Source organism: Gallus gallus, chromosome 8 (assembly GCF_016699485.2).
Source record: "Gallus gallus isolate bGalGal1 chromosome 8, bGalGal1.mat.broiler.GRCg7b, whole genome shotgun sequence".
NCBI lineage: Eukaryota > Metazoa > Chordata > Aves > Galliformes > Phasianidae > Gallus > Gallus gallus.
Genome location: NC_052539.1, coordinates 6,747,903 through 6,768,766, shown reverse-complemented (window position 1 = coordinate 6,768,766; position 20,864 = coordinate 6,747,903). Strand labels below are relative to the sequence as shown.

General features: G+C 53.7%; 1 protein-coding gene across 4 annotated transcripts in view; it reads right to left on the bottom strand.

Annotated features, from left to right (window-relative positions):
• Nucleotides 1–20,864, bottom strand: part of ASTN1 (astrotactin 1) — a 41,765-nt gene that overhangs the window by 6,531 nt on the left and 14,370 nt on the right. The window contains exons 2-22 of one of the 4 annotated variants that reach the window (XM_004943258.5): nt 20,169–20,356; nt 17,575–17,968; nt 16,945–17,118; nt 16,710–16,817; nt 16,447–16,596; nt 15,590–15,757; nt 15,440–15,524; nt 9,743–9,817; nt 9,061–9,198; nt 8,714–8,864; nt 8,395–8,561; nt 8,108–8,302; nt 7,722–7,849; nt 5,996–6,100; nt 5,662–5,850; nt 3,670–3,938; nt 3,255–3,388; nt 2,954–3,105; nt 2,516–2,651; nt 2,332–2,432; nt 1,418–1,601 (exon numbers count right to left, since the gene is read on the bottom strand). In XM_004943258.5, coding sequence (XP_004943315.2) covers nt 1,418–1,601; nt 2,332–2,432; nt 2,516–2,651; nt 2,954–3,105; nt 3,255–3,388; nt 3,670–3,938; nt 5,662–5,850; nt 5,996–6,100; nt 7,722–7,849; nt 8,108–8,302; nt 8,395–8,561; nt 8,714–8,864; nt 9,061–9,198; nt 9,743–9,817; nt 15,440–15,524; nt 15,590–15,757; nt 16,447–16,596; nt 16,710–16,817; nt 16,945–17,118; nt 17,575–17,968; nt 20,169–20,356 — 3,391 coding nt within the window. Of the gene's footprint in view, nt 1–1,417; nt 1,602–2,331; nt 2,433–2,515; nt 2,652–2,953; nt 3,106–3,254; nt 3,389–3,669; nt 3,939–5,661; nt 5,851–5,995; nt 6,101–7,721; nt 7,850–8,107; nt 8,303–8,394; nt 8,562–8,713; nt 8,865–9,060; nt 9,199–9,742; nt 9,818–15,439; nt 15,525–15,589; nt 15,758–16,446; nt 16,597–16,709; nt 16,818–16,944; nt 17,119–17,574; nt 17,969–20,168; nt 20,357–20,864 lie in introns of those variants that run through there. The other 3 variants (XM_004943259.5, XM_040704895.2, XR_003076469.3) reach the window with 3 other exon arrangements.

Sequence of the window (20,864 nt, the reverse complement as noted above, 5' to 3'; positions counted from 1 at the left end):
GACTCCCCTTAGGGAGAAATCATGAACCTTGATTTCATGAGGTCCAATAAATCCAAGCACAAGGTCTTGCACCTGGGTTATAGCAACCCCTGCTATCAGGACAAGCTGGGGGATGTAAGGATGGAGCACAGCTGTAGTGAAAAGAACATGGGGATACTGGTGAATGGTAGCTGGACATAAGCCAGCAATGTGCTCTCACAGCTCAGAAAGCCACCCAGATCCTGGGCTACACCAAAAGCAGCATGGCCAGCAAGGTGAGGGAGGTGATCCTGCCCCTCTGCTCTGTGCTGGTGAGGCCTCACCAAGAGTGCTGTGTGCATATGTGGAGCCCTCAGTACAGGAGAGATGTGGACCTATTGGAGCACATCCAGAGGACGGCCACAAAAATGACCCAAAGGATGGAACACCTCCCCTTCGAGGACAGGCTGAGAGCTAAGACTGTGCAGCACGGGAAAGAGAAAGCTTCAAGAAGACCTGAGAGCAGCCTGTCAGTATCTTAAGGAGGGCTGCAAGAAAGGAGGAGACATTCTTTAGCAGAGTCTGTAGTAATAGGACAAGGGAGTGGTTTCAAACTGAAAGAGGGGAGATTTAGGTTGGATATAAGGGATAAGTTTTTGTTTTTTTTTACAGTAAGAGCAGTGAGGCAGTGGCACAGGCTGCCCAGAAAGGTGGTGGTGCCCCATCCCTGCAGACAGCCAAGGTCAGGCTGGATGGGCTTTGAGCACTGATGGAGCTGTGGGTGTCCCAGCTCAGTGCAGGGGAGTTGGACTAGAAACCTTTGAGTGTCCCTTCCAACTCAAAAGATTCTGTGATTCTATGTGGAGGATAGGGGATCTCTGATCCTCTGCTAGAAATCCATAAGTGATAGCCTGGAGAAGCAGGGCTGGAAAACAGCACTGCAACAGAAAAAAGAGTTGTCCAGAGGAGGGCACTGCAGGAGGCTGTGCTTTCCGTAGCCAGGAACTGCTGCTGACGTACATTTGAAGTAATCCTGACTACTGGTGGGACTGAAGAGTCCATTTCTTTGGAGGCCAAATGCTACAAAACATCACTGCAACCCACATAACTTCACAGCCCAGCTTGCTAAGCTGGCTGGAAAAACCCACATAACTAAGGAATTACTCAAAGACAGATGCTAGAGGAGATGGGGAGAAGGGAGTATTTGGTTGGCTCCATAGGTAGGGAGTGGGAGGGCATCCCTACGCCCTGCAACTGGAGGGGCCACAGCCACCTGAAGCAGCCCTGGTGGAGCTTAGCACGAAGGGACAAGGCCAAACTCCATGGTCAGTATAGACCTAGCGGGGTGGCAGAGTATGATGGGCTGACTGATTTTTCCACCACCCAGTCCCACAATTATAGCCTTCAAGGGAGTTGGCCAAGTCCTAAACCTATGCACAGGACTGCTTTTTGAGCCTACCTGGGTCCCAGCTCGTCCTCACAGCGCCAGGTGAACTCCCCAAAGCTCTCATAGTGCTGGTTGTAGTGGTAAAGGACGCGGTGCAGGCTGGGGGAGCCAAGGTCCAGCAGGGTGTTGTAGGCGGTTTGCTGCTCCTTGCCACTGGTATAGCCATTGAAGAGGTTGTAGATCTTGTCTGCAATTTCTGGGCAGAAGAACAAGGGGTATTCAGTGGGGTGCAAAGAACAAAGCCCACTAGGATAACGCTCAGCTCTAGTGAAGCCAAGAGACAAATCCTCCGTGGCGTTTACTGGAGCCAAGATTTGTCCCCTGGGGTATGATTAATGTCATATCAAGGCAGTGGAGGAACAACAGAGTTAGATGGCATTCCCCAGGCTCAGCTGGACTAATCAATCCAGTTTAGGTTCTCATAGTTTGACCCAATTAGGAAGAGAAATGGTTGGTGACATCAGGTACTGTTAGTAAAATGCCATTTATCTAAAAGAAGGAACACAACTGGGATTTCTTCAGACACCACTTATGCTATCAGCTCCTTTCTGGGCAGGTCAAGCAAGATTCTCCTCAGCTATTTCTCCACCCATCCTCAACTTGTCTTGAGTTCCTACCCTTTCATCCATCTTCTCAGCAGCACAGAGTGTGTCTGTGTTTGTCTGGGGTGAAGGAGGCATCGCAGCCAGGACAAGAGATGAGTGTAGAAATATGACAGTCAGGAGAACTCCCTGTCACTGGTCCCAAGCATCACCCTGTGGACACTCAACCCTATGCCCAGGCACAGGATACATACGTACCCTATGTGTAGCCTTTCCAACCCACGTCCAAATCCCAACCAAGCCTCCACGCCCTGAACAACGAGGCTGTTTTCCAGTTGTGTAGGCACACAAGAAGGCTTGGGTCAGCACAGGTCAGTGGCTCACCTTGAGCTTTGACATCATCCACCACAGGACAGGGCGTCTTGACCGTCACATCACTGGACCTGGAACGTCTCCCCGTGTTATCGACTCCCCAGAGGGTGAACCTGGCCAGAAGGACAGCGGTAAAGCTGCAGGTCCTGGGCCCTCACACAAAGTCAGGGAGGTTCGCATGGAGGAGGTGACTCACATGTAGATGGTGTCGGGCTCCAAGCAGCGGATGATGAGGGAGATGGTGGAGGAGAGCCTGTCAGGCACCTGGGCTGGCATGGCACAGGGGGACTTGGCACCAGAGATGATGTCATCCACAAAGCTCAGCACCGTCTCTAGGGGGAGTGAAGAGGACATGCCACAGATGATGACACTGGTGTCCCCAGGGCTGTGCCCACCACCATGCTGCGAAGGCAGACCAAGGCTCACACATGAGTTTGGTGTGGAGACAGACCCCACTGCTCTTCCCTACCATTTGTGGGCCCGGTACAAGGCTCATTGTCATGGCAAAGAGGAAGGAGCTACTTCCTCTCCTATGGGATAAGGAATATTTTGCAGCATCCCCTTTGCAAACAGGGAGCTAAAGACTGTCCTCCAGCATCTCCATCCCACCCTCCCTGCACTGAGCCCCACTCACCAGTCTCCACCTTGGAGTGGTCCATCCTGTCGGTCACTTTCTCCTGGCGGAGGAGGTAGTCGACGATCTGCACCCCGATGGGGGGCTCCGAGTGCCCCCACTCCAGCACTACCAGCGTGCTGCTGGGCTCATGCACGGTGGAGAGCCGCAGGCTGGGGAACAATGCTTGCTGGTGAGCACCTTGAGAGGGCAAGGCCCACTGCCTGTAGGCAAACCTGCCCCACAAAGCCACTCTGGCCCCACCACCCCCTACCACCACCCCAGTGGCCATTGTACCACGAGGCCAGACACAGGGACCTACATGGGGTGTGGGAGAGGTGCACAGGTGGGCAGTCCATCAGCCCCAAAGGCACTTGAGTCACAGCGACACCAGTCCTCGATGACATCCCCGCTGCCTGAGCACCACAGTGAGCTCATGGTGGCTTCCTGCAAGAGCTGGGAGTGAGGAGAAGGGTGTAAGTTCAGACTGGCACCCCACCACCAGAGCACGCACTTATGGTGGCGATAGGCTGATGGTTGGACTGGATGATCTTAGAATCATTAAGATCAGAAGAGACCACTATGATTCATCTGTTCCCTGGTGGGTGACGCTGAAATGGTTCAGCGTGGTCCATCCACCCTGGGGATGGGGTCAGCAAGAGCTGCCAAAACTTGGTGCGAGGCAAGCTGCCCGCAAAGAGCTTCGTAATGCCATCCCACCACCCCCAGCTTCTCACCCGCTGGGTCTGGTTGTTGGTGACCAGCTCGTAGATGGGGGCTGCTTTGGTGACCTCAAGCAGGATGGGCTCTGCTGGTGCATCAGAGCTGGAAGTGACGTGGCAGAGGGGACAGGACGAGGGGCAGCGCCCGCGGCTCTGGCACTCCATCCGCACACCCGCTGCCATGCGCTTGGTGCCTGACTCAGAGAGGCTGGCGATGTACTCAGGGAAGGTGAGCACTTTGGGGTCCCGCTCGCGCTCTTCTGACTCATCTGATGGAGAATTGCCTGGGGGAGGGGAGAAAAGAGGAGGGCAGGGATGGGCTCCATACCATTGCAAAGGGGATACTCCTATAAGAGAGGCTGCCCAGAGACCTCCCCTACAGGGATGCAATGCCCTCTGGTTTCAAGAGCAGAAATCAGGACTGCAAAGTCCACCCTGGCATCCTCTGTGCCTCAGTTTCCTCAGCCCTTTGCCTGGCTGGTGATGGGCCACCCTTGCACTGGGTCCCCACGAGAGGGAGCCTTGTTCTTGCAGCTAGAGGCTCATGGAGGACCCATCTGGTTCCTCCCTCCAAATCAGTTTCACTTCTGATTTCTTCTCTCTGCTCCCTCGGTTCCCAAAAAGCCCCTGTTGGGGCCGGCAGCCCCCACTCACAGAGGCACGGGGAGTACATCCCTTTTGCTTCATGCCTGCCTCCTTGCATTTGTCCCCAAGAATTAGGTGATTCTTAAGAGGATAGCAATGAAGAGGACATGGCAGTAGGGTGGGAAGAAGCGAAGGAGACTGGGGGCATTGCCAGCTGTGGCTGTGGGATGCTTCTGGCAGCACATCCACAGCTCTGTGGGAAGAACTTCCTATGGAAGGGTCTGCCAAGCCAATCTCTGAGACCCCCGCGAGGAAAACAGGGCTGTTAAACAGAGCTCTGGATACGGGAGCACTGCTCAGCCACCCCAGTGAGCTGGAATTGGATCACTTTGGGCTGGCTGTGAATTGCAGCTTCACAGGCACAGAGGGAAAGCAGAGGAGCCAGAGAATGAGATGTCTCTTGCAATTTCTCAGTCGATATCCAGCTCCTGACGTTTGCAAACAAAAAGCAAAGGAGGGAAAGTGGCAGGTGCCAGAGTGAAACCAAAATGTGATGTTGTGGGTGGAAAGAGACTGCCAGACCTGAAAAGCCTCCAAGCAGGAAAATCAAAGAGGAGGAAATTGCAGGAGGGGAAAAAACAAAAACAAAAAACAACAAAAAAAAAATACCCCAAACAACATGTACTCGCAATCAAAAGATGCTACATCTGGATCCAGCCCTCAGCAAAGCAGCAGTAGGGCTGGACACAGGTGGGCTTGGGAAGAAGCCCAGGCTCCAGGAGCCTGTAGCATCCATGCTCAGAAATGAGTGTTTTACACCCAAGTGGTCCCCGGTGCCCCAGATTTCCAGCTCTCTCCTTGCCTGTGCTGTTTCTAAAGCAGGCTGCAGATGCTTGCTCCTCTATAGCGAAAGCAGAGCTGTGCTGGGGTCCCCCAACCCCCTACCCAGTTTTTCCAGAGCCCGGTGACTGGTACAGCACTGGTGTGCAGGCACAAAAAAAAAGTGAAAGCAAAGTGCTGACAACCCGAGAGAGGAGCACACATCAGCGGGAGGAAAGTCTGGCCCCGGGATGCGAGTGGAAGAGAGCAGATACGGAGGAGACAAAGGAAAGGAAGGAACAGGATTAAAGGCAAATAGCAGCTAAGTCCAGAATCAGACAGGACAGCTTGGTGGGATTAGCGCCTTCGTCTTTCATCTCCCCAGGGATGTGGGTATTTATTTTCCCTGCTGGCCGGGGCTGATGCTGGCTGCAGTCCACGAAGTCCTTGGACCAGCTTCAGTGAGTGGGAGCCGGGTGGAAATAGGAAAATGAGGTGGGGTGCAGCTTTTGCAAAGGCTGGGCACTGTGCCCGCTGTGCCAATGGCAAACCCAGCTCCTGCTCAGCCAGGGGTGGCTATGGGAACCGTCCTGGGGCTCCTACCTTTACTGATGTCCTCATACTCCAGCCAGAGCTGCCGCTGGACCTGCCTGTTGGGGTACCAGATGGAGCAGGACTCCTCAAAGCCGTACATGGCCTCTTGGATGTAATGGTTGCCAAACTGGTCCAGCAGTGCCACAAAGTCCCTGCGGGAGGTGGCCCCATCCAGAGAGTGCAGCGCATTGCTGAAGGCTGGGGAGAAAACATGAGGGGATGCTCAAATCCCTGGGGATGCACAGCCCTTGGACCCTCCACACCTGCTGGGGCTGGGAGCCCATCGCACCCACCATCCTGCAGGCGGTGCATCCCATTGCTGCCCTTCCCCCCACATGCTTACACTGGGAGATGGTCAGCTGGTTGAGCCGGACGTGGTACATGACAGACTGCACCTTCCAGTGCTGCAGCAGAGGGTACCCCGACACCTCACTGAAGTTCACCATCCCTGCCAAGAGAGGACATGGTGCCTGGACATGGGGTAACCACAGCAGCCACAGTCCCTCACACCATGACCGGGGTGAGATGACACAGGGGAAGGGCCAGCACAAATCATATCCCTACCATCAGCTGTTCCACACTCATTAACACTGAAACTTTGAAGGAAAACCCGTGGGCTCACTTCATCCTGCTGGCCAGCATATACAGAAGATAACGAGCCTTCTTCCACATACCTCCTGCCTCCCCAGACGTGCCCAGGTGTGCTAATTGCTTTGTTAATGAGAGCTGCACTTCCTAAATGAGCTGTTGGCATGCCTAGTCACCATCACACCATGACTGTGGCCAACCCAGAGGCTCTGGGGACTGAGCTAGACACGTGCTCACGGGGAAATCACCTTCCTATGGCCCTTGGGGCATCATGGCAATGCTGGAGTTGGGCAAGACCTGAAACCCTCCCGAGATGGCCAGGATGAGGGTTAGGGTGCTCAACCCAGAGACAGACCCGGCTCCTGAGAGCAGAGTGACCAAGAAGCAACCAAGCCTGCAACAAAGCCCAAGAAAAGGAACAGAGGGTTCTGGTAGCCTTCATTTCGGTGGCCAGAGCATCCAACAGTGTGCTGCAGAAGGATGCTGGGACTCAGCCACCTCCTCCCCAGAGGTGCCACTGCCACGCATCCCACATGGCACACCTCTGCTCAGCAGGGAAGCAGCGAGTCCTGCTGCTAAACAGCCCCACAGCAGGAGTTCAGGAGGAAAACAACGTGCATCCCCCCCCTCCTCAGCAAGGAAGGGAGGCAGAGGATAAGGAGGATGAAGTCCTCTGCCTTGCAGTGCTTCTTCCTTCAGTGCTGGCTGCTACAAACAGCTTCAAAGCGTTGCTCTTCCCTGCAAAGTGTTTATGCAAAAACAGCCCTTCCTTACTCAGCAGCTCTGCCTCTTGTGTATTCACAGCGATGCCCAGATCTGCCTACTGACAGCACAGATTTCACTTCTTTTCCATTTTTTTTCCCACCCTCTTAATCAGCCACAAAGAGCCAGCAGAGCAGTGGGAAATGAATAGGATAATTTGCTGGCTTCTGCCTCTTCGGAATAATTGCCACTGAAGTCCCCAGTCTCTTCAGAATGCTGTGGCCGCGGTGGCATTGCCTTAAGTCACATCTGTGATACCCTACAGGCACTGCCAAACAGAGCTAGGACCCCACCTCAGTCCTCATGCCCCATAAAGCACTGACAGGACAAACCAAAATATGTTTGTGGTTTAAAATGCTTCTTTACACCAGTGACTCTGATTCGGAAATCAAACGAAAACTATTTGGAAAACATTTCTGCCTGGAATGAAAAAAAGCCTTTTTGCAAATTCCCCAACTATCTGATGGACAATTGAGCTTTTACACCACGCAATTAATTTGCAGCCTCTCCCTCGTAAATGGACAAGCTGGCAGAAGGCAACCCATTGCAGTGATGTTATAGGCTCCCCCTGTTTGCTGCTGGCTGAAAGAGATATGGGAAATGCATCACCTTCCCTTACAGCTGCTGATGCAGGTGGGCAATGGGTGCTGAAGCCAGGCTGAATGCATCACATCTTTCAGCATCCCCAGGAGGATGAGGGTATGGCTGGGCTCACTCACCAGTGAGGAACTCGGGGTCAGGTGTGGGGTCTGAGAGCTCCTCTTGGCACTGGTTCTCCAGGGGCACGGTGGCCACCACCAGCCCATCTGGCAACTGCTGCTCCAGGCCCCTGGCAAAGTTGTTCTGCCTGGAAGTACAGTGGGGAGAGGAGGACAGGGCAGGGAACAACTCCTCCAAGCACCACGCTCTCCCTCTGGTCATGAGTTACGAAGGCCATCACGGCTCTTGGTGGCCATCTTCAGATGTGCCCTTACCCACAACCCATCCACCTCCTGCAAAGCTTGGCCAACTGTGGCTGAATCAGGGTCTTGGAGACCCAAGGGCTCCCGAGAGGATGGGAAAGGCTGACCCCTGCTGGTGATCATCTCTCCACATCTCCACTCACCTAAACGTCCCTTTGAGCACCTGCCCTGGGGCCACCTCCTTGGAGTGGTTGTTGTAGCCATAGAAGACCTCCCCGAAGAGCGTCTGGTTCATGGGCAGCTCACGGGGCTCACCACAGTCCACACCATCAGGGCATGACTCTGAGATGAGCTGGCATGACCGCCCATCTGTGCCCAGCTTGTAGTCCTCAATGCACCTGGGAAGCCAGCAATAGGGCCCACCATAAGCTGCAGCCCGACCAGTGGGGATCAAGGTTATCCCAGCTGGGGATGATAATGGGGTGCTCACCCACAGAACATGAGGATGTTGTAGAGCAGAGGGTCATCAGGCAGAGGCACCATCTGCTGCAGGCACAGCTGCTCGCAGCCCCCATTGAAGCCATCAGAGCAATCAACACCAACATGGCGGTCATAGCAACCCGTGCCATCCTTCATTGGGCTCAGGCCCGTCGGGCACTGGTGGAGGGAAAAGAGAGGGGTGAGATGGGGGCGGTGCTCTCAGAGGCCCCTCCATCAGAAAATAACGTCGGGGAAATATGAAAAGGCCACAACTTGCACCAAAACCAGCTCCTACTGCAACAAATATTCATGCCAAGCTGGCCACGCACCACGCAGCCCGTTGAGTCCAACTTGCGGTCTGCGATGCAGCGGAAGTTCTTGCTGCAGCCCCCGTTGTCCCTGGAGCAGTCACGGACAGGGCCAAAGGAGTCAAGGAGAACCTCCAGGCTGTCGAAGGAGGAGGAGGTCATCAGCTCTTCCCTGTGGGGAGTAGGAGGTGTTTCACCACTCTGCTGCTAACAAGGCGTACTTGCAAAATGTGGGGTGAAGAGAGACCCAGCTCTCACCAGCCCCTATGTCCTTTGGGGTGCCTCTTTGCTTACGGCCAAACCACACCACCAGCATATATGCTAGAGAAACTATTAAACAGCCTTGCCTTCACCTTGCTCACACCCACCTGACCTCCACGGCATCCTCCATCACTGTCATGTCAGTCTTGCACTTGGCCGAGGGGTTGATGGCCAGCTCAGCCGGAGGGATGACAAAGCTCTTGCTCAGTGGTAACCACATGCCTTCCCCCAGCGTGTAGGTGAACCTGTGAGGATAGTGGGCATGTGGGGAAACACCAAACCCCATTGGTGTAGGGACACCACGCCAGGGCGGAGCATGGAGTGCTGTTGCTGAAACACAGCCCTCAAACCTGTCCCCTCCCCTACAAAAGGAGCTAGGCTGGTCCCAAATCTATCCCCAGCTGGATACAGGCTTCTCCAGCGCCCATCTGCCAGGAGCACGCTGCTGGGGAGCGTGGGGAGCAGGAAGGATAACGAGGGATTATTCATGTATTTATTCCTCCTCTCCAAGGTGTCCGTGGCTGCTGCAGCTCCAGGGCTAGCAGGGGGAGGCAGCAGAGGCAGATGCCCTGTGAGATGCATCAAGAGGGAACAAATCTTCCAAATGCACCCAAATGACCCCAAAAAGCAGCAGTAGGATCTTTCCAGCTCACGTGTCCCTAGGTGGTGGCACAGGGCTCTGAGCTCAGCCAAGCCACGGGGGACCACCTGCTGTACCCTCCCCACAACTAGTGCTGGTGTCTGGAAGGGAGACCCAAGGAATGGTGCTGAAGCTGAAGGCAGGCTTACCGAAAAATCTTATCCGAGGGCTGCTCACCCAGTACCAAATCGAAGCCACGCTGGAATATGGTGTACGGCCAGGGCCTGGAAGAGAAACACGAGAGCATCACGCCAGCATCCCAAAACACCTCCCCAGATCTGCATTGCAGCAAGTACCCGTGATGCACATGCAAGGTAGTAAAATAATTCCATATCCAGGATTTTGGGAGAGTGGGGGAATTTGGGGCAATCTTTAGGATTTATGTGTTCCTACACATCTGGTGCCCCCAGTCATCAGCATATCTCATCCTTTATTTTGGGGTACAGTAGGCTCCAGTCCCTCTCTTCCCGCTCCTGCAGCATCCCTGAGCCTCGCAGCGCTGCACCCTTGGGTACCACCCTCCTATTCCCACCATGGGAATGTTGCTATGTGTCTAGGGAGAGCTGCAGCCATGGCCAGGATGCTTTGGGATGTGCAGCCCATGCAGGATGGCCCCATTTGAAGAGAATCCTTTGCAGAATGTCTTTTGCAGAGCATCCTTCGCAGAGCATCTCTTGCATGGGGTCATTTGCAGAGAGACTAACGAGTCAGAGACCAGCAATAAAATAAAAAGGAATCAAGTGGAGAAACAACCAGATCCAACCAAATCTCATTTGCGAAACGAGCTCAGAGTTGGAGATTTCTTCATCCTGTCACCTTTAAAACGTCCGTTGAGGGCACACATCCACACGAGCAGCATGGCAAACACCTGGTGAGCCCGGGGATTTTCTCTGAAGGCAATTACAGCTCTCCTGCACAAGCACTTCAATTCCTAATCTGAAGTTATTTCAGCAAGGACATAAAAAAAAATCCTGATTGCAGGATTAGAGCACTGCTCATTTCCTGCCTGGGACACAATGGCACTTCTGTGACCAGGCACAGGATTACATCCAGCAGCAGAGCACAGTGCCCTGGATAAGGTCTGTGTGGATGGGAAGCAGTGCTCTCCCTGCATCTTGCCAGCTCCTTGAATGCTGCCCACATACACCTTCCCACACCGCCACAGATGGGCTTTATTCTCTCTTCTCCAGAGTGCACTGGGCTGGGAACAAAAGCAGAGGCAAGGTATTGTTCCTCATCAGCTTGGCTGGACAAACGGTCATGAAGAGCCACGCTGCACTTCCAGCAGTGCTCAGCCCACAGCAGTGATGCAGAGGCAGGGTGGCCAGCCCAGGGATACAAGAGTGCTGCGCCCATGTAGGCTAGATATGCCTGCAAGGTGGAAATCAGCACAAGGCCATTCAATAGCCCCTCAAGGACACAACTTCCAATGATGCCTAAAAGTCAGGCAGTGATGGCTTTAAGCCAGGGCACTCCACCCAATGCATCTCTCCAGGAGCTCCACGTTGACTCTTCCTCCCATGAAGCTGAAAGTCCCCCCCTTGCTGCCTCATTACTCCTGCTGCTGAAGATGAGGACACATCCTCTCCATAGCTGCCTCCTCCCTCCTCCCCGTGGTTCTGCCACTGTTTCATTCCACCTTCCTTCTCCTGTGCATCACTGCAGGCTCCTTGCTGCTCTGCTTGCAGGTGCTTGTGTTGCACGGTCTTCAGAGCCCACCAAGTGAACACTGACAGATTAGAAGTAGTACTGTGTCTGATCAGATTGGGTTAAACAGGCCAGAAAGGACAGCTCTTGGCTCCTTTTGCAAGCCTTGGCAAGCAGGTAGGCATCTGAACCAACAAAATGGGGTTCGCTGGGCACAAGACCCAGGAAGCTCATCCAACACCATCAGCAAGTTCCTATGGACAAGTCTCTGCAATGCATCCCCACCATGAGCATCTTTGCAAGATACGTGGTGCTGAGCTGGTGGAAGGGAGAAAGGGGCTGAGTAGAAGGTGCTGATAAATCACTGCACATGAGCATGGCTGCAATGCCACCAATTGGTGATTAAGCACTGAAAATAGGTGACTTGACATCTGGTCCCTGTGCTGCTGGTGCTTTTAGGGACTCCCACCCAGACAGTGGCATGAGATTGCTGTGCTGAACCCCCTGCAGCCAAGCATCAGCCAACGTGGCCACTGCAGCCCTTCCCCAGTGGCTTCAAGCTCAGAGAACATCAGGAACACATCTGCAGCACCCACACCCCACACAGACCCAAAGGACACTGTCCAGATGCAGGCACAGCTGTGCAGGGCAGGGGGCAGACGTCAGAGAACCATTAAGGTTGGAAAGACCGATAAGATCATCCAGTCCAACCACCAACCCACACCTGAGACCGCTCCAGACCACATCCCTCAGTGTGACATCTACTCTTTCACTCAACTCCTCCAGGGATGGTGACTCCATTACATCCCTGGGCAGCCTGTTCCAACACCTCACCGGTCTTGCTGAGAAGAGTTTTTTCCCTAATATCCAACCTGAAATGTGATCCAAGAGATTATCTCCCATCAGCAACACCCATCCCAGTGCCACCACCAGCCCGGTTTCAGCTCTGCCTTGCAAGGGTTTCCCCCAGGCTTCGGCTTCCCACCTCCCTGCCTGCTGCCATCCCTTCCAAGCAGCTCTTATTAAAAATGCTAATGCTGGCACTTTCTCTCCGGGCCCGTAAATCTGCAAGGAGAATGGGGCGGGGAGGAGGAGGCGGAGGGCTGGTTTGGTGAAAGGATCTAAAAGAAAGAGGAGCTTTTTATCTGGCCATCCTTCAGGCTTGCAGAGCTGAGGCACACAGCAGGGGATGGAAAGAGACAGAGGAGAAAAAAGATAGGCAGAAAAAGGGTGGGGAAAAAGAAAAAGGAGAGGAAAAAAAAAGCAAAAAGAGTTTAAGCAGAAAAAGTGCTGTCCTTGTCACTTCGCTGTGCCCCTGGCTGCTCCACTGGGTGCATGGGGATGGACGTGACTGGGTGCACAGGGGGAGAGATACCCAAAACCAATGGCACCACCTCAGAGGGTCTCAAGCAGTAGCAGAAAGGTATGAAAAGGAGGTATCTGCCCTCACATAGCTGTCTGAGCCCACCTTGATGCAGTGCCTACCAGGCTGAGGGGTCTCACCTGGAGAGCAGCGGTGGAATTCACAGACTCATAGAACCATCAAATCATTAAGATAGCAAAGATCACTAAGATCATCTACTCCAACCATCAGCCCAAACCTGTAACCGCTCAGACCATGTCACTTGGTTCCACATCTACCCTCTCCTTAAAAACCTCTAGGGATGGTGACTCCACCACTCCAGTGGGCCCCACATTTCCCCGTGCAATAGTGAAGAGCAAAAACAGTGGAAAATGGAAAGGTACATTGATCCCCTTAAATGTAGAGGATCTAAGATCTCATTGTGCTGCCTTGGGTAAGAAGAACATGTGGTGATGGGATAGCCATGGGACACCATATAATGAATCCATGGGCTCAAGAAGTATGAATGTGGGCAGGAAACAGCTTGCTAGCTGAAGGCACAATTAGCAATCTGATTTTGGGTAGTCATACCGTGATGCAGCCACGGGAATTTGGTTCAAACAAAGTTGGCCGGATTGCTGGAAACCACCTCTCCTACCTGAGAAACGTTAGAGGAAAAGCCAAAAAGCAGCTAATCAAAAATGCAGAGCAGAGCAGAAAAGCAGACTGCTATCAAACAAACAGCGCAAGGCAGATTTGTTTAAAGCAGCTGAAGAGCAGCACACAATGCAGGCGATCAAATCTATCTGCTGCACGTGATCAAAAAGACCTCATACTTGAAAAACTAGTGCTGATTTAGGGACCAGATGCGTTCAGTAAGAAATGCATTGGGATGGCACAGATCTCAGCGTGGTACCCAAAATACATGCGGCACACAAAGCCTCACTGCTGTCACCAATAAAGTCCCAAAGCCCCCTGCTTTTCTGACCTTCCCTGTGCTCAGAGGCAACGGGATCCTATGGGGCCAGACTCAGTGCCTGGATTGGGGTCGCAGTATTGGAGGGGTTAGGAATGTATTAAACAAACACCTGCCAGAAATGACTCAGATGCCATCAGCCCCCCTTGGGATGCGGGATGGAGTAGCTGATTTCCAGCATCTCCAGAAAGATACCCATTACACAGCCAGCTTAAACCAAAATGCTTCACATGGCCACACTTTCCAGAGATCCTATCAACAGTGAAAGCTGCAGGCAGGGATGATGGAGTTGCTGTTGGTTTCTGCTGCTACCGTTTGCTGAAACTAAAATCTGATGGGCTCAAGGCAGAGGCACAAAATGATCCCTGTTTCACATGGCCTGAGGGAGGGGCTCTTCAAGGACAGCGAGGGAAACCCCAACCCACAGCATTGGAGCCCTCTGGGGAGCACAGGGGAGCCATGGGTAGCTCCAGGATGGTCTGGGGCTGAGGAAGAAGGACAAAGATCTGCTTGTTTTCTCCGCCCCAGAGAGAAGAGAAGGTGTGAGATGCTGTGTATGATTCGTCACAGTATAACTTCAGTATCTCAGAAGAACCACAGAATGGCTGAGGTGGGAAGGGACCTCTGGAGGCCACCTGAGATGATGCTGAAGACCCCTTCGAATTAAGCAGAACAAACAACTCCTTAAAGGGCAGGAACACATTTGTCCTCTCTGCCCTTGGTTTCTCTCCAGCTTGCTACCACCTGCATTTCCCCCCCCCCCCCCACAAAACCCAGCCTTTTCTCCCCTCTCCCTTTAGATGGAGCAGTTCAGCCAGGAAGAAGCTAGAGAAGAGCAAGGTGCATGGAAGCAGCGAGGCTGCAGTCCCACACCCAGCAGCAGCAAAAAGCAGAGCAGAAGGAAGCAAACACAACTATGTACATGATTACATGTGTTTATGAACAGCCTTGATAGACAAAGTCATTTGCCCCCTTGCTTTGTGCGCAAGGTACGGGTCTGGCAAGCTGTGGGTAGCTCCTTCCAACCCACCCTGAGACACCAAACATGTCCTGGGCAACCAATCCCACCCCCATATGCCCGTCCTTATCACTCAGTGCTGCTCAGTGGAAGAAGCAGGGGAAGACATGGGGAGCTGCAGACATCCCTACAAGACACTTGTCCTCTGGGGATGAGACTGGGGACCGAACCATGCTGCTCTACATCCCCCATCCATGCATCCCATGAGCATCAAGCTGTCCCCAGCCCAGCCCAGCTCTGGTCACCCAGTAGAACAGCCACCTCATCCTCCATGGCCAGCATGGGGGTTAATTGCTAAATTGCTTTAAAATGAAAGAAGGGGAGAGGGGCTGGGGCTGAGCAGCAGGGCCCTGCTAAGAGGGAGGCAGAAGCACAGCAGGGATGCTGAGGCCAGCTCTTGATGGCTTTCTCTTCCTGCTGTGAGCACTAATGACTTCAGAGAGGGTGTTGGGCACTGTGAGTGAAGGGGAAGAGGAAGAGGCTGGAGGTGCTGGTGCATGCGTGCCTGCAGGTTTTTGATGTCTAAGGTACATCAGAAGTTTTTTCTTTCATGCTTCCAAGGATATAAGGATGCTGAACAGACATCTCCCGGTGCAGGATGCAGAAGGAGCGCCCAGCAAAGGAAGAGGAGCAGCTCCGATGCTCTCCGGAGGGTTGTTTACTCTGAAACCTAATGACTTCATTGACACGCTGCACCTCAGCTCTCATTGTTCTGAACAATACAACCCTCCCCTCCTGCCGAGTGGCCAAAGAGCCCACACCCCTCTGACCTCAGGCCTCACTGAGCTGCTTTTAACTCTTTCACTAAAGAGAATTTCCTACAGCCCTGCCTCACTGCTGCAGCCCAAGCTGGGCATACTCACCCCTGGTTGGTCCCCCACTCATTCCGGATGCAGAGATGCTTATGGACAGGGTCCTTCATGTAGCCCTCATAGCAGAGACACTCACCTACAGAAAGAGGGTGCACATCAGGGACCGGGGGCCATGCAGGACCCCCACCATCCCCCGCTTACCGGTCTCAGGGTCGCACTGATGCTCGCAGGGGTCAAGGAGGCGGCGGGCACAGAGGTCCAGGGCCCAGGGGCCGCTGGAGTTTTGCTGGGAGAAGAGGACGACCTGCGCCGGGTTCAGCCAGTCGCTGGCGTCCAGCTGGCTGCCCTCCAGCAGGATAAAGCGGCTCCCTGCCGCCCGGGGGGCAATCAGCAGCTGTCCCCTTCCATCCCGCAATAGCACTCTCTATCCCATCACAGCACCCTCCATCTCATGATAGTCACCTCCGCACCAACATGGTGCCCCTTCACCCCATGATTGTTCCCCTCTGCCCAATCCCTGTGGTTGTCCCCTCCATCCCATGACAGTGTTCTGTTAGCCCGCAATAATCTCCTCCATCCCACTACAGTGCCCTCCATCCTGCAATGGTCCCCTCCATCCCAAGAATCCCAGGCTCCCGCTGCCCCACAATGAACCCCTCTGTCCTACAAACCCATCTCCACCCCAGACTATTCTCTAAACCATGACAGCCCCCTCCATCCAGTGTCCAAACCAGCCAACCTTCAACAGCCACCACTCATCCTTTTGTTGTGCTGATGCCATCCCTCTCATGACAGCCCCCTCCATCCCACATCCACATCCTGCATCCCACACCCATCTCCCCTATCCTATGACACCCAACTCCATCCTGTGCTTGTCCCCACCATGCCATGCCCATCTCCACCAAACCTTGCCCACACTCATTTCCTTCATCCCACAGTTTTCCCCTCCATCCTGTACCCACCCCACACCTGTCCTCTCCATCAACTCTCCTCCCCTCCATCACAGCTCCCACCCATGGCTGGCATAGGTTGGCAATTGTAGGACTGCGGTCACTCACCATCAGCAATGAGGTGCTCGGGGACATGGAGGGTGATCTTGACAACAAGGGGGCAACTCATGTGGGAGGAACACACCAGGCTGATTACACAGCTTGTCACACTGATGAGGGTCAGAGTGGTCTTGTTCACAGGGCTGCGGGGGGACCCCACTGCAAAACACAAAGAATGCATTTCAAACCCAAACCTAGCATCTTAGGAGAGAGGGACAGTAGAAAACAGGGCAGAGGTGAGGGATGCTCACTGTCAACCCTTCTGCACTCACCTCGGCTGCGCCGCCGGCTCCGAGAGGGGTCTGTGTAGAAGGTAAGCTGGGGATCAGTGTCTGCCTCTGTCCCCGAGTCCCCTTCGGGGTTCAGAAAGGCTGAGCCAGCTGTGGGTGACACCGAGCACAGTTACAGCTGTGGCAACAAACACATCCCATCCCTGCATTGCCACGAAGGGCTGCAGGGCGGGCAGGCACAGTGCAGCACATCCTGTCCCACCCCATCAGTGGTCACCTCGCGCTTTGTTGTTGATGCGTTTGCGCTGGCTGCTGGAGGTGTGGGACAGCAGGGTGGCCTGTTGGTGGTTGGAGTCCACGGGACTGGTGGCAATGATGTTGTCCTTGTATTTGTTCATCAGGGACAGCTTTGCATTATCACTCCCTGGGCGGGAAGAATTGAAGGCAACATCTTTCAGGGAGAAAGACCAAAAAGAAGAAAAACAAAAGGGAGGTGAGAAAAAGATTTCCTTGGATCGATCCCCAGCATCCATACAAAGTGACTGGGGCTGGTGAACCAGCCTGCTCCCAGTGCAAATCACCAGTGGGACCAGCATATCCACCAAGCCTGGTTAAATGTGGAGATTTAACATTCAGGGCACTCCTGCATAGCCAGGTCTGCAAAGAAGGCTCCTGGAGAGTTTTAGGAAGCTCACTGCAGCTTACCCAAACCGTGTCAACAGGACGGGTTTTGGAGAGCCACTATATATATATGCAATGATGGGGAGAAGAGAAGATGGACATGGTTTGAGGGACATGGATTCGTAGGCACGGTGGTGATGGGTTGATGGTTGGACTAGATGATCCTAGTGGTCTCATGCAACCTTAATGATTCTATGAACCCAAATCAGCCCCGTTGCTGCCCGACCTGGCGTGAGGTCCATGCTGGACTTCTCATTGCAGCCCTGCAGTGAGTCGAGAGTGCGGGTGACCTGGCTGGCAAAGTCCTCGCCGCCATTCATACACTCGCGCTGAAGGTGGTGCCGCAAGTCAGTGATGTCGTACTCGTAGCCATCCAGGATCGGGGTCTCGCGGATACTGAGGGTGCCGCTGGAGTTGTGGCCCTGCACACGGGCATTGCGCAGGCTCTCCCGCCCGTGCCCCCCAATCAGCACCGAAGGGATGTAGTGGATCTCGTTGGCCGCTTCGGCGCTGGCACTCTTCTGAGGTTGCGGCACACGGCGCCGCTTGCACCACCGCCGCCGGGTGTAGAGGATCATCACCAAGCAGAGGATGGAGAGCAGCAGCGCGATCATCCCTCCCTGTGGGCACAAAGCAGCAGGGCTCAGCAGGGACTGCGGAACAGCCCGGGGAAGCGGGCTGGGAGCAGCCTGACCGCACCGACAAGAGCTCCTGGCACTGCAGGGTGAAGCCCGCCCCAAGCAGGGCCAGCTTTGAAGTCGCCACTGAGCCATAAAAAAGCAGCATTTAAAGCAGAGCGTGGTTTGTTTGTGCTCTCCCGCAACGTCTTTGAAAGCAGCAAGCGGGTTTATTATAGGCAAACAGTCCTACGGGCAACTTTTTCTGACCCATTTCCAGCCGCTTTCAATGCTGTCACTCTCAATCTGGGTAGATTTTCCCAGGGCATCCTGTGGAAATTTCAGCACAGATTAAGTGAGATGAAGGCTTGGGACAGCAACTGAAGCAAGGTTGGGGGACGCAGAATGGAAGAGCTCAGTCCCCACAGCGGCCCTAAGCACACCCAGCCCCACCACCTCCCATTGTACCCAAGGTCACCCAGAGACATCACCACCGCAGCACGGATGGAGGCGGTGAGATGAAAGCTCCAGCTGGCTCCTTGCGCCTGGGTCTGCCAGGAATAATAACAACAACAATAATAATAGTGAAAAAAAAGAGCACGTGGAGCTTGCTGAGAGCTGCCTGTCCAACCGTGCCTCCGGTTCCCCTCTTCCTTTTCATGCAATAGGTGTTCTTGATAAAATAAAATAGTAGTCATAATCTGCTCCATTAGGACCAAACATTAAGGAAATTATTGAACGAGGAGTGGGAGATGGAGCTGGGAAAGGAGCCCTAATGGCCATTATGGCTTCGCCCTCTTCCATTCCCAGGATAATGGAGCTGCAATGTATCCTCACTGCCCGCTCCCAAAATTTCTTTAAAAGCAAAAAGAGAAAGACAAAGGAGGAGGCGCCAGCAGTGGAGGAGACCAGCAGCCCTGCAGACACATCTCTCCAGGCAGGAACCAAGAGGACAAACCTGTCACCATGGATGAACACTGGCACTGGATTCCCACCTGGGTGTGCTGTGTGCTCACCCAGTTCCTCTCCATGGGAGTATGGAAAACCTTCATCCTTCCCACTGGGACTTGGGCAAAGGATGCATGGGGACCCAGTGCTGGGAGGGTTTCTTGCATGCTCCGCATGCAGAGCGTTGTCATGATGGATAAAGCCCCTTGCTTACACTACACTCACCAACCAAACAGGAATGAAAGAAAATCAGCCTTGAAAACTACACGTGACTTTGACCCCAGGCACAAAAGCCAACCTCTGTTTGTCAGGGCAAAGGATGCTGCTGGAGCTGAGTGATGGAAAAGCAAGGGAAATGAAGGATGCAATCTATACTTACACATTTTGGTGCTAGCATTGTGGGCATCCTTTCACCACTTAGATAATAAGACTCATTTCATATGCTCCTGCCTGGGTCTGGATATTCAGCAGTGATCAAAAAAAACAAGACCACAGCAGCAGAGCAGGCTGAGCGTGAGGCGGGCATCTCCCCAAGGCAATGCTCTCTTTTAAGGAAGGGACCAAAACAAGGAAACAGACCAAAAGTGGTTTGGGGTTGGCTTTGCTAGTTATTTTTTTTTTTTTCTTTTCCTCAAGACTAATCAAGTGCAAATGATGGAGGAGAAGCCTGGCCTCCGGCTGCAATCTGGAAGAGCTACAGCCCTCTCATTAGGGTAGGCACCATTAAACAGCCTGTTTGCAGCCTCGGCAACACATTGTCTCCAGCTAATTATCTTCCAGTGGCTCAAAAATGGTCAGTCCTTCAGACTTTTCCAAGATAAGGAAAAATAAAAACACAGCCCCCCTCCCCCCCCCCCCCCTTTCCCCACTCCAGATCTCTGCCTCACCCTCCTTTCTCTGCCATTAAACCTTTTCCCTGTGGTTCTGCACGGGGGACTCCTGCATGGAGCTGTGCTGAGCAAAGCAGTGGTGACAGTGCCTGGTGGCACTGTGACACCACTGCATATGGGCACCCGAGCAAAGGGCTGCCAAGGGAGTCACTGTGAATTAACCCCGTATTAAGCTGGATGCGACCTTCAAAGCCCAGGGTGAAGGATTCCTGCAGAAGTGCTGGGGTACATTTAGGTGGAGGAGAGCGTGAGTCATTTGCAGATGTGAATTCTGGGACAAGTGTAATGCAGCCCAGTGCTCAAGCATCCTGCATAGCATCCTATCCACCTCCATCCCAAAGCAGGAGGAGAAGGGATGCACGTACCATGACTGAGATGTGCAGGATCCTCAGCTCCTCCTCGGCTGACTCGGTCTGGGGTTCCTCGGTGGGCTCAAAGCCGGGCAGGTTGGGAGCCCCATCCTGGTGGTGGATGTGGAAGAGCAGTGTTCCATTCTCCAGCCACTGCTGCCGCCAGCGCACCAATGGGATGTCATCCGTGTTGCCCGAAATCTCTGTGAAAGCAAATGTAGTTACAAGAGGGGTACCAGGGGAGTATCCACCTCATCCCAAAAAGAGGGTGTAGGGCATAGCCAGGGGTTGGTGTGCCACCACAGATGGCCGTCAGCATCCCTGAGGCTCTAATTCAGCCACTTTTTCTCCATATGCTTCACGTTACATGCAGCCCCAACCGCGGGGAGCAGAGAATATGGAACAACTTCTCAGGAGCGCTAATGGGATCGCTGGGGCTGTGCAGCTAATTACTGTAAACGGAAAATATAATGACTGGAGAAACGCGCACGTGGCTGCAATCGCACCTGCAGTGCTGGCTCCCACTGAAGTATGCTCAGAGCTTTCAAGTCTTTGCCCACACACTGCAGCTCTCCGCACAGGACACAGTCCCTCTACCTGCACAGATACCTCTATCTTCTGCCCAAGGACCCTGACCTTTCAAGGTGCCTTCAGCTAGGGGGTCTTTGGCACTAGGGCAGATGGGCAGAGCTGAGCTGGATAGCGATGGCA